At 33.5% G+C, this 13,002-nt stretch overlaps 1 protein-coding gene across 1 annotated transcript; it reads left to right on the top strand.

Moving 5' to 3' along the window:
• Positions 1-1,366: 1,366 nt before the first annotated feature.
• On the top strand, positions 1,367-12,893 carry LOC128166563 (BTB/POZ domain-containing protein KCTD5-like). Its single transcript, XM_052831826.1, has 6 exons — positions 1,367-1,705; positions 5,005-5,113; positions 8,414-8,505; positions 9,903-9,998; positions 10,240-10,365; positions 10,571-12,893. Exons 1-6 carry the CDS (start codon positions 1,514-1,516, stop codon positions 10,598-10,600), a joined length of 645 nt encoding a protein of 214 aa, XP_052687786.1. The 5' UTR covers positions 1,367-1,513; the 3' UTR covers positions 10,601-12,893.
• The last annotated feature ends 109 nt before the right edge of the window (positions 12,894-13,002 follow it).

Below are 13,002 nucleotides of genomic sequence, written 5' to 3'. Positions count from 1 at the left end.
TGTATACATTATGGCGGACATTACATTTTATATGGAGTATATAATGATTAGGCATAGCCAGCACTGGTAAACATATATGTCACATATACACATTAAAATATTTATAAACATTCATAGTAAACACAATGGCCTAGCACATGCGTACCAATTATATCATGGATTAATCGGAAAACCTTGGCGAGTATGGTGCCTGCATCAAATTCTGTGTTATCGACCGAGACTTTCTGAATGTTATCAAAAAAAGGCGAAGGCGAAAGTGCGAAGTTGCGAAGGCGAGAGTGCGAAGTTTCGAAGGCGAAGGAGCGATAGTAGTATCGCTTCTTCGCCTTCGCAACTTCGCACTTTCGCCTTCGCATCTTCGCGCTTCGCCGTTGCATCTTAGCACTTTCGATCCTTCGTCGTCGCACCTTCGCTCTTTCGCATTCGCAACTTTGCACTCTCGCACCTCGACCTAAAGGCGAAAGTGCGAAGGTCGAAGTGGCCCCATCGGAACACCATACCATAGTCAATGGATATCAATGAACTTCTCTTAGCAATTTAAAAGAAAGGGTGTCAATATTTGAAAGCTTGTTTTGCCGTATGAGCATATAACTAGATATATAGAAACAGAAGCTCTAAATCTGCGCATAGATTTAACGCAGATTAGATTAGACGGGTTTCTCCCTTTTTTTTTGGGGGGGGGGGGGGGCAAGTTCTTGTCTGTCTCGATCTTGCTTTAAGTTTCGAGCCTTTAATTAGCGATTGAATTAAGGAATTAGAAATCATTTTTAAATAGTATTATGGGGTGATGTTTTGAAAGGGGCGTGGTCAAATCAAACGAAGCCCGAAAGGCTTGATGATATATTTGATCAAGCTCCAGCAGAAATTATCACCTCATAATATTCAAAGAATGATTCCTTATTCTTTATATTTTGGGGATTTTCAGCACAATACGACTAAATGTTATTATATAGTTATTTTCATTTCTTTGAAATATTCAAACCCTGCTTGCGCAAAAAAAAAAAACCATTTGAATTTATTGGACTATATAATACAAAAGCGATTCGTTTTTATTACATAAAACGACACTGAAAAATGTAAACATTGATCAATATTGTACTGCAGCAGTACAATATGAAAAAAAAATTAAAAAAATTGATAATGGTGTTTGTATTTGAAAATCGCGTTCTTCCACTTTAACATGTTTAATGTCATCAAAACGTGCCTTTCCACCTTAAAAGGAAACCATGATATAACATATTGGCTTATGATAATTTGAATACCACATTTACCCCCGACATTTGGGAAGTTTGGTATACAAAATGACCCGAATATGTAAACGTAACAGTTAACATTTGTTCACCAAATCAAGCGGTGAATATACATTGATTTTAACGAGACTACAACGAGAAGAAAGACGAGAAAGATTAATGATGTGCAGATGAAATCTTAAATACTTTCACTGTTAATTTTTTACCTGTTGTGCAATTCTGCAGGGATTGCCTCAGGTTTTGTTGAAGAGTTTTCTTACATCATGTCATCTGAAAAAAACCCAGCTATGGATTCCGATGTGGAATCAAAAGTTGCCCAAAACAGACGTAGTCAGTGGGTGAAGCTGAACGTTGGTGGGACTGTGTTTTTGACGACAAGGACGACACTTTGCAGGGATCCCAAGTCGTTTCTATACAGACTAATACAAGACGAGCCAGATCTGAACTCAGACAAGGTATATTTAATTATTTTGATAATTTTGTTTATCTACATGATAAAATATCCTGTTTTGTGATTAACATCATTTATATACACATTTCATTTTTTAAATCCAGATCTGATTGTTCTTTATTTATGAACGAATTTAATAATTTCTTAAATGATTGAGTATATGTTGTGATCATCTCGCATTTTTCCCAAGGAAACTGATGCAAAATTTGAATAATTTAAATATAATATTTAAATATTAATAACCCTTGCCCTGTATTTGGGTACATCTATCATTTCTCACATTTTTTTCAATGGAAAAAGGGGACTCTTACATATGCTAAAATTTTAAACAATATAAAGTGGTTATAAAATGATCAAATCAATTTAGTGTCCATATTTACATGAATTTGAAAATTTTATAAAGAGGTATAGCACACTTGGTATACAATTTCGCCTAAAATTTGCTTTTTCAAACATCAGACACTTAAATTAATTTGGGTTTAACATGGTCTTCTTACTGAAAATTAGACATATATATTTCAATGAATTACTTTTCTAATGCTATAATGTATATAGCTAGTAGCAGGTCTGTAGCTCACAGATTTTTGTGCGCGGTAAATTTCAGTTTTTAACTATTGGAGGCGCTGTAGCTCCCAGGTGGTCCGTCCAAAGTTTTTGAGAATGATGGACGGTTCGCCCCGAAAGACCTTTTGCTCCGAGACGTTTCGCCCCAAGATGTTTCGCGCCTATTAATTATGTGGTAATTATGCAGTAAACTAATTAACACCATTAACTTCTAGCTAGACATTGAGGGCCTCCAAATTAGTTATAAAAAAGGGAAAGCTGATTAGACATTTGATTATGATTGCTTTATAAACATGATTATATATGCACGCAGATAATGATTTGGTACATTATATAAATTCAGATTTTTTCAAAGACAATTTAAAAAGAAGGATTTTTAATGCAGTCAATTTTAATATTTTGTATAAATATTTATCTTAAAACATCGCATTATATATATCGTTCTAAAAAATATATATGATTATTGCGATGTATTTCATATTAATATTTACTCATTATATTTACTTAAATTAAAACACTGTGTATAAATTAAAAAAAAATGTTTTCCGATGATTTATATATATAACCTGGATAAAACGACACTAAAAATAAGCAAAATTAACAATATTTTTTTTTTAATTTTCATTGTTTTCAAGTTGTATATTGTATATATCGTTATAAATTTTTATATGATGAATTACGATGTATTTCATCATGTCGCATATGTATATGTAACCGCTAGTTCTCATAATTTACACCCGTCTCATAATTAATTTCTCCTCTTTAGCTTGTCATGGAGCGCCTCCAATTTAATTTTCACACCTTTATAAGGAGACCGATTCAGAACTTAATAACGATTGCTAAATAAACATAATTATAAATCTTCCCGTGGATAATCGTTTTATACAATATTGAAGTTATCAGTGAATGTGCCACAATAAACATGATCATATGTTTTCAATAAAGTCAATATTAATGACACGCATATATATCTATTTATAAATATTTATCTAAATATTATTATTTTTAAAACATCCCAATATATATAATAATAATATATAATAAATGATATAGGTGCGAAACGTCTCAGCGCGAAAGGTCTTTAGGAGCGAAACGTCTCAGCGCGAAACGTCTATAGGAGCGAAATGTCCCGTTACCAGTTTTTGAGACCGGGAGCAACAGACCTGCAGCTACATGTAGCCACATACATTAAAAAGACATTCTATAAAAGTGTTACATGAGTGGCCTAGTAGAAGCATGCGCTGGTCTTTTTTATCTAGCTGTCACTGGTTCATTTCCACCAAGTACCGGTAGTAACTATTTTCTTTCTTATGATTAGAGAAAATAATAGAGGAAATAATTGGAAAAGGCGATATAGCTCTTTTAGGGCTAATGTGGGGCAGCAAATTTAAATAGGTTTGGTGTAGTTGGTCACAGTGGATACAAATTCGACCAGAAGTATTTAGCAAATTTGTTAATTTGCATGCCTATCAGGGGAGTAGAGAAAACAAAGCCTTATTAGGAAATTTGAAAAAAAATCTTCTTGGCCACACCAATATAATTTCTTGTTTGTTGGACCCTGTACACTCGTATTTAAATAATACAAATAATATTATTAATTTCTTGCATCCAGGAAATTCTGCACTGTTTTCTGTTCTTCTTCGGCTCTTTTTTCACATTTTAAATAGTTTTAATTTATAAATCAGAAACAAGTAGAAAAAATATAACTGTCCGCACAAAATTTTTTTGTGTACTGCCTATAAATTTTGGCTACAAAAATTATAACTTTATAATTATTTAATCACTCGCCCGCTCGTACCTTTTTTCACTGGATTTCCGACGTACAAGAAGTTATGTTGGTGTGGCCTTGCTTAATCTCATTTTGACATGTTGAAAATTCAAAATAATGAATATGAGGGTGGAGTTTAATTCTACTCAGAAACCTTAAAACGATTGTATAAGTGAAGAATGTTGTTTACACATTCTCGTTTGCCCTGTTGTTTTGTTTTTCTTTAGGTAATAGTAACATATTGATACATAACATTGTGTATTTACAATGAAAATTATTAATGGAAATTTATTCTTCCCTTTACATGCAGATGCATGTTATTTTTTATACTATAGATGGAAAGGTTGGCAGATTGATATTTGTAAGCTTGCTAAAGAATTTTTCTGATCATTTAATTACTGTACAACTGATGAATTGACATGTATTATCAAAGTAAAAATGTCATTTTCCGTAATGTCTAATCTTTCTTCAAAATCTACCCTAACTATTAAAACAAAATCTTGGCAAAATTTCTTGGTATAAGTATCATGACCCCACTTTGTAAACTGTATATTACAAATTGTTAATGAAGGCATTGATATTTACTAAAATTTGAAGTATTTTGTACAATATTTAAAAACCTAAATTTTATTTAATGTTCAAAACTCAAAACAGCATTCAATGATTCAGATTCTGGTGATTCTTGTAATTGTGTATAGGATCAGCTGGAAAAGCAATCAAAACTTACTTAAAGTCTAAGTGCTTAAAAAGACTTAATGGGTATTGATTCATAAACATAGAGATAAATATTTCAGATCAAAACAGATGAGTTAATAAAAAGAAATCCTATCAGACATTGTATTGCTTTTCCTATATGAGTCTGACAGGCTCATCTGTTGTGAATTTTTAGGTTTTATGGTTCAATTGTGATTACTGAAAGATGAAAAAAAGATTAAGAATGATATTTTAATGTGTTTTGTTTTAATTGATAGGATGAGAATGGTGCTTATCTTATTGACCGGGATCCTACATATTTTGGACCTGTCCTGAATTACCTCAGACATGGGAAATTGGTACTAAACAAGGACTTAGCTGAGGAAGGTTGGTTTTCTCTGATAGTTACCTGGTATTGATGCATCTGATTTAATTTTGGCACAGTTATTTAGTTATTTCATAGTGTAAGTATAATAGGTTTTTGTCCCTGATATCCAAGACAGCAGCTGGAGTGAAAATTTTCATAATCCATCTGTGTAATGTTTTGTTGTTGTTCCAGCAGTTCTTCCCTGTTCCAGGGGAGAATTATGTGATAGTATTGAATGGTATTATAGTTACTTTCCAAAAGGCTCCAATTTATTTACTCTTGACATAACAGTGTTTGCAGAGTACAAACACCTAGGATTTCAATAGACTTGCTTCACCCAGGTTTTATTCTTGATGTTCTATTCCAGGTTGATTGATGATATACACAATAGGGCGATCCTAGGCTCCTATCACTAGCAGTCTTAACTTTTGCATCAAATAATTTCTGTTTTATTTTGAAATAGCAGTTATCTTATTTTAACCAATAATATTTTGATGAAAGATACGCATAATATTCTAGTAGTAGACAAGAAATAAATATTGATTTATATCTTTTCTTCCAAAGATAATCCATGAACTTCATGTTACATGTACATTGTATTTGAAGTAAAATGGTAGTAACCTTTTTACACTGATATATTTTTAGATGAAATAAGATAAATACCAGGTACATATTTTTGTATTCTTTTAGACTGAATATTGTTGATTGATGCATCAATTTTCTCTAGTCTAATTTCTGAAGACTAAAAATAGAAAAATATCAAAATTCTTGAAACATATATTGAATATGAGGGGAAAAAAACTTGGCCCATTTATTGTGTACTACTACAGAAAACAATTACATGTATAGTCTAAGAGAATGATACAGACATACTCTAGATAAACCTAGGCCTGTACAAAATCCCAATGGGTAGTGGTTATATTATTGATTTCTTTTATATGCTTCTTATTATCAAAAGAAAATATGAATGACCAATTTCAATCTGTCTGTAGACAAAACAAAAGATTTTTTAATTTAGATCTTTCAGTTGGTTTAAAAATTCACAAAGCTATGTTCCAACATGGGTTTAAATCTATAAAACTTATTGCATCTTGCAGTTTGAAAGTCAGGTTGGGGGGGGGGGGGGGTTGTAGGCTTTCTGATCTCTCCATCTCTCTTGTTTTTTCTCTCTCTGGTTTTAACGTTCACCCTCTGGTCATTGGACTTCCTTTGTGGGGTGAAGTGAATTTTTTTTTATTTTTGCAAACATCTCTTTTAAATCAATCTTTAACAGCTTGTCTATGTTCTAAATTCTATATTTCATATTTTTAAAAATTGCTTTGAATATCAGTTTACAAGTTGGTATTATGGGTGATAGACAAGATTGCATTGCACAAGACATAATTTTACATTTTTGCAAAATAACTTGTGACTTACAACCAAATTGTACATTTCTTTTAAAATAATCCTGAATTCAGTAAATCTATTAATATATGAAACCATTCATTTGCGAGCTACCATAATTTAATCTCTATAAGTATTGATTACATTAGTATTTCTTGAAACATTGATTAGATTACAGAAAAAGCAATCTAAAGTCCAAGTTATTTTGCAAAAATGTCACCCTAGTGTATGAAAGCAAAATGGATGATGCAAAAGAAATCAGTCTCTGTATCAATTTAAGATTGTTCATGCAAAATAAGCAGTAATGAAAAATTGATTACATGATATGGAGAAAATTTCAGGTTAAAGCTTAATTTTATATATATATGCATTATAACAGTATAAAAGACCTTCAGATACAGGCCAATTACGCTCAAGTTGTGATATGTATTAAAAATTCATGTATTAATATTTGCTCTGCATAAAACTGAAACAATTAGACCATTGGATTCTTTCGCTAGATTTCCCAGAAGGAATGAATGGGATGTCAATAGATATATGTAAGCTCTGTGTCTGAGCTTTTCCCTCCCTGTAGCTATGACTGTATGGATATAGGACTGGAATGGAGACAGATCTCTGTCCCATCAACAAACTCCACTGGGACCATGGATAAAACAGGATGCTTTCCCTGGTTAAAACCAAGTCGGCCTCATGGTTTTTGTGTCTGGTTGTGATCATTGCCTACCTATTTTATGAGTTTTTCTTAAGCAGTGTTTAGAGTTGGATACACAGTTTGCATTGATTTTGGTTCAGGTAGATACCTAGGAACAACTTTATTATGGCAAAATTACGAGTTTATCGACTGCACTGGCACTTGGCTCTATCTAGCAAGTTTTTGTCTTGGCTGTAAAATTGATCTATGACTTCCTTTGTTTATCGGCTGTACATTGAGCTGTTTCCAGTTTGTCCACCCACTGCTTTGAAGTGGTTTCAACCTTTAATATGATATTAAAGTGGATCAGTTTGATGCAGTAGCCACTATTGATCGGTATTGAAGTTCCTCAGCTTGTTTGGTTAATTAGTGATCACTTAATGCATATCCATTCACTAAGGCCCAAATACTTGTCCTGCCTGCTGGCCAGACGTAAATCATGCACAGTAAGATAAATCTCAGTCTGCATTAATCGACAAAAATTGATTAGAAATTGATTTCTGGTTGGTATGACTGTTGCCTCAGCTTCATGGCTCCTGAACAATTTGTCACCCGTGAGATCGGGATCACAATGGTTTCTGTTGAAATGTTTTCACATCAGAAGAGGAATGCTTCATCCCTGGATATGTGTGTGTTTTTTGAAGCCTTGGAGAATACTTCAATTTTATCTAATTTGTTTTGCCAGGCTTGGTGATTTTCTGATTTGTTGCCCTCTCACAATCACACATTTATGCCACATTTATATTATTGGTCTAAAAGATTTAAACACTGAGTAAGGAGCACGGAATTTACTTCAACACCTTTTGGGAAAGAGTTATGATAAACCAAGCAAAACTTAATGTATCTAAGACCAATTTTTCTGTTTGTAATATAAATGTATTGGATTTTTCCTCTTTGAGAATTGATAAGTTAATAAAAGCTGTCCTGAAAGATTGACTAGAAATCAATGAGAAGAGAACAGGAATAAGCAGCTTGGTTCTAAAAGAACTGATAAAAAGTTTCTCTTCATTTAAATGTGTATCGGTAAGATGTGCAGCATAAATGTGAAGGCACTAATGTGAGAGATTTGAAACTCATCTCTGTTTCCAATTTCAGGACACGATAAATGCAGTCTTCAGTTTACATGTCAGACATTCAGATTATCAAGTAACAAATGACTCTGAGAGCTGCTCTAGCTCTCCTCTTAGTATAAGTGGCCATGTGTACGATGATGTGGTGAATTACAGTAATTTGTCTTAAATTTCAGGTGTGCTAGAGGAAGCTGAGTTTTACAATATCACAGAATTAATAAAGCTGGTCAAAGAGAAAATCAAAGAGAGAGATGCCAAACAAAATCAGGTGACAAAGATATTAGAGATGTATAAATATCAGGTTTCAAAATTATGACAGGGAACTTGTGCAAATTATGTAATAGTAAAGGATGATTCTTGAGCAACCGTAGTTATGTTTTAACATAAGTTTATGATGTATTAATTGTTGTATAGTGTATGAATAAGGAAGAGTCTGTATTACAGGGGAGATTAAGGATGTTAGGCATTATAGAGAAGATAATGAATATTGCTGCTCAATAGTGCTCATATTGGAAATGAAAGGAAGGGTTTGTTTTATAGGGAAGATGAGAGACGGTGTGTATTGTAGGGAAGTTAGGGATAGTGTGTATTATAGGGAAGATAAGGGATAGTGTGTATTGTAGGGAAGATATGGGATAGTGTGTATTGTAGGGAAGATATGAGATAGTGTGTATTGTAGGGAAGATGAAGAATGATGTGTATTGTAAGGAAGATGAAGGATGAAGTGTATTGTATGGAAGATATGGGATGGTGTGTATTGTAGGGAAGATAAAGGATGAAGTGTATTGTATGGAAGATATGGGATGGTGTGTATTGTAGGGAAGATAAAGGATGAAGTGTATTGTATGGAAGATAAAGGATGAAGTATATTTTATGGAAGATAAAGGATGAAGTGTATTTTAGGGAAGATAATGGATGATGTGTATTGTAAGGAAGATAAAGGATGAAGTGTATTGTACGGAAGATAAAGGATGATGTGTATTGTAGGGATGATAAGGGAGGATGTGTATTGTATTGAAGATACAGGATGAAGTGTATTTTAGGGAAAATAATGGCTGGTGTGTATTGTAAGAAAGATAAGGGATGGAGTTTATTATAGGGAAGAAAAGGGATGGTGTGTATTGTATGGAAGATATGGAATTGTATGTATTGTAGGGAAGATAAGGAATGGAGTTTGTTATAGGGAAGATGAGAGATGGTGTGTAATTTAGGGAAGATAAGGGATAGTGTGTGGGTTTGTAGTGTAGGGAAGATCTGGAAGAGGGTGTTTTTTAAGGAAGATTTGGGATTGTATTTAAAATAGGGAAGAGGATGGTAGTGTGTTTAATGAGGAAAATGAGGGATTTTATTTGTGTAGGGAAGATTAGGGATGTATTAGGGATGTTGTGTATTATAGGAAAGATGAAGGATGGTGTGAATGGTAGGGAAGGGGTGGGATGGTGTGTTTTATAGGGAAGATTAAAAATGGTGTGGTTAATTGGAAATAGAAGGGAGGGTGTGTTTTCTAGAGTATTAAAAGAAGGAACTGTGTGTTTTATATTGAAGATAAAAAGGACAGTGTTTATTGTATGAAAAATAAGGGATGTTGCTGCATACATATGGGAGATAAATAGTAGATAAGAACCTGAAAAATGTTTTGAGAAGTTGTTTTTTGTTCTTTTTCAGTCCAGTACCAAAAGTGTGTACCGTGTGTTACAATGCTCAGAAGAGGAACTTACACAAATTGTTTCGGCGATGTCAGATGGCTGGAAGTTTGAACAGGTAAACAATGCATAAGTTTAGCTATGTGGTTCACAGGTACGCTGAACTGTTTTTGCCATGGTTTAAAGACATACAGTTAAAAACAGTTAGGTATTAAAATTCACAAGAATAATTGTCAATTCCCATTTGTTCCTCAAAGACGTCATTAGAGAGTACACATGTTCTCACAAGAACATTGGCATGACAAATTAACCTGTCTTCTGACAGTAATTTCTGGTTTTATTTCTTTTACTTTCTTTAGCTGGTGAACATAGGGTCCCAGTATAACTACGGGAGTGAAGATCATGCTGAATTCCTTTGTGTTGTATCTAAAGAATGTCCCAATATTGTCAATGGGCAGGAATCAGAACCATCTGAGAAAGCCAAGGTCAGTCATTTCATTCATTTATTTGTTTCATCATTATTTGTTGAACTGCATTAAGAATCTCATCAGTAAGATCATTATTCAGGAATTGATGTATCCTCCTGTGATTGCTATCAAATCTGGAAAATGATGCTCGCAAACATTAATGAAATCATAGAATTCTTGACCTGTAACATTGTTTAGATGTGTTGTTTTTTTTGTATTGTAGGTGTTGCAACAGAAGGGTTCTCGGATGTGAGACTAGACAGAGCTTTTCTTACCTGAAGCCATCTCATCACACCGACCAACTCATACAACAGACTCATCACGTGGGGGCACCTGTCCCCTGACCCAAAACCCCACTCAGACATCCACCTTTTGGTGCATTATTTGACTGAAATCTACATGTAAACAGGAATGACTTTCATTAGTTAATCTAACTTTCTGAGTTGGTTTTAAAAACACAACTAGTAATGCAGAAGAATCATCCATTTTGTTGATGTTTTGATATTAGTTGGATCCCTATTGTTGGTAATGTTGAAGAAACTTTGGATTTGGTAAACACTTTTAAGCCTAGAACAATTGAAAGTGCTTGATTCTTGATCTCCCTCTAACATCTCCTGTTGGTTATGATAAAACTCAGTCACCTCAGCATCTAGCATTAGACATGATTAAAGGCTCCTCAGTTGTCTGTCAAAAATGTACACTATTCATATTAGTATGCTGCAATATTTGTTCATATGTGTGACCAAAAACCCTCGAAAAGAATGTGCTAGGCATTTGTGTGCTTTTATAACTTTGTTTCCAAGGTTTGTAGACATATAATTATTTTATGATACTGTATTTTTTCATCTCTTGGTCTTTTATATATAACTTTGATAAAATGCCTTTCATTTATTATTGCCATATTTTACTTGATAATTGGTGGGCTTTCTATAATGATAAACATTTTATTATTTCGCACAAAAGAAAGTTTATTTTTAATATTGCGTGGTTTTACATCACATCACTGTAAGATTTCCAATCTTGAAAGAGTTCATTTTTATGATGTGTGATTTGTTGTGTCGCCAATATCTATGCCAGCGTTCATCTGTTAGTATTTACTGGGTAGATTACACCGATTCCTATATTCAGTGTACTAGAAGTATGGTCTGTAGATAGATTGACCAATCGGCAGTGATGACTAGTTTCTTTGAAGATTTTGGTGGTGTTTATGACCTAGAAGTTGTGCACCAGTATCTGTGGGTATTTTGTTTCCGAATTCTCCAACTGTTCCTGGTTTAAGAACCTGACTTCTTAATGTAGTGTCCTGCCTTGTTCATTCACAGATGGAAAAATGTTAGTGTAGCCCGTGCCCTGCCTCACTTATTCACTGATGGACAAGAGTTAGTGTAGCCAACACTTGGTACACTTTTAGATCTACCTCTGAATTTAAAATTATGGATTGATTTTTAAGTTATTTGGATGATGATGTTTCTGAAGTAGATTTTAGAGAGGCAACAAGATGTTTCTCAAGTTTTATAGTTTTTAATTGACACAGAAATTGTGAAGGCATAAATTACAAAACCTTGCATCTTACACCAAATCATTGTGGATGTGTGTTTTTCGTGCATTGTGCTACATGCTCTGCTGTTGTGTGTGCCTTTTTAGAGGACATTGAGTCAATGTCATTTCCTAAATAACTCCATGGTATATGTGTTTTTATCAGCATGTAGTCTCACCTTCTTTGTAACCCCCTGCCCCCGTTATTTATACTGTAGTCTCACTTTCCTTGTAATCCCTGCCCCCCGTTATTTGTACCTAGCAGCCCTACAATCATGCCTTCCTGGGTCCAGCTTTAACTTCACCTCACTAATTTCTTGAGGAAGCATTCGTTCAACCAGTCTGTGGTCTAATATTCTAACATTTTGTGTAAATTATTTCATATATTTATAAGTATTATAGAAGGTTGTATACTTATATTTTTAATCAATTACTTATTTAATAGCATGCAAGAGCATATACATATATAGGATTTGGGAACTATGCAAATCCCAGACATTGTGTTGAGATTTAAAATGTATGTGTATCCTATTTAAAGCTTTTGCTGTCTTGTTAGGATGATGGATATATTTGAGTCATCTTGGTATGTCTAATGTCTGTCGCCCCCCTCTCTCTCACACCGATATGAGCCACCCTGTTGTCCAGTGTCTCCCTATATAAACTTGAGTGGATGGTAGTCATTAGGCCAATAGAAACCAGGCTTCCTGTACAAGTAGAGTGCTTAGTTGTACACTTGTTGCATAATTCAAGATACTGAACAACAAATGCTGAAAATTCGATAACATTTTGAGATGTATAAAAACAAAGGTTAGCAGAGTAATTAAACTGATAGTGTTCTAAATTGTGAAATAGAAGTAGTGATTTGATTGGCAGCACATTTTTACCTATTGTGATCTGTGTATGTCTGCATAGAAATGACCTCGTATTTTTATTGTATCTAAGTAGCACATTGTAATACATGAATACTTGACCATTTGTACTGACATTTTGATTAAATTATGAATGTACTATTTATTGTTGTTTTATCAATTCTAAACTTATATACACTGGAATTTAAATTCACATTTTTAAGGTGGAATGGGAAACAAAAGATCCAAGTATATTTTGCTTACTGGCATA

Source organism: Crassostrea angulata, chromosome 10, assembly GCF_025612915.1.
Source record: "Crassostrea angulata isolate pt1a10 chromosome 10, ASM2561291v2, whole genome shotgun sequence".
Taxonomy (NCBI): domain Eukaryota; kingdom Metazoa; phylum Mollusca; class Bivalvia; order Ostreida; family Ostreidae; genus Magallana; species Magallana angulata.
Note: the sequence above shows the minus strand (reverse complement) of the source record. Positions and strands in the feature narration are given on the sequence as shown.

Excerpts from the sequence above, each read along its gene's own strand:
- LOC128166563 (XM_052831826.1), top strand. The coding sequence starts at position 1,514 with ATGTCATCTGAAAAAAACCCAGCTATGGATTCCGATGTGGAATCAAAA. Across the intron at positions 8,506-9,902 it reads GAGATGCCAAACAAAATCAG|TCCAGTACCAAAAGTGTGTA; the intron begins GTGACAAAGATA and ends GTTCTTTTTCAG. Across the intron at positions 10,366-10,570 it reads AACCATCTGAGAAAGCCAAG|GTGTTGCAACAGAAGGGTTC; the intron begins GTCAGTCATTTC and ends TTTGTATTGTAG.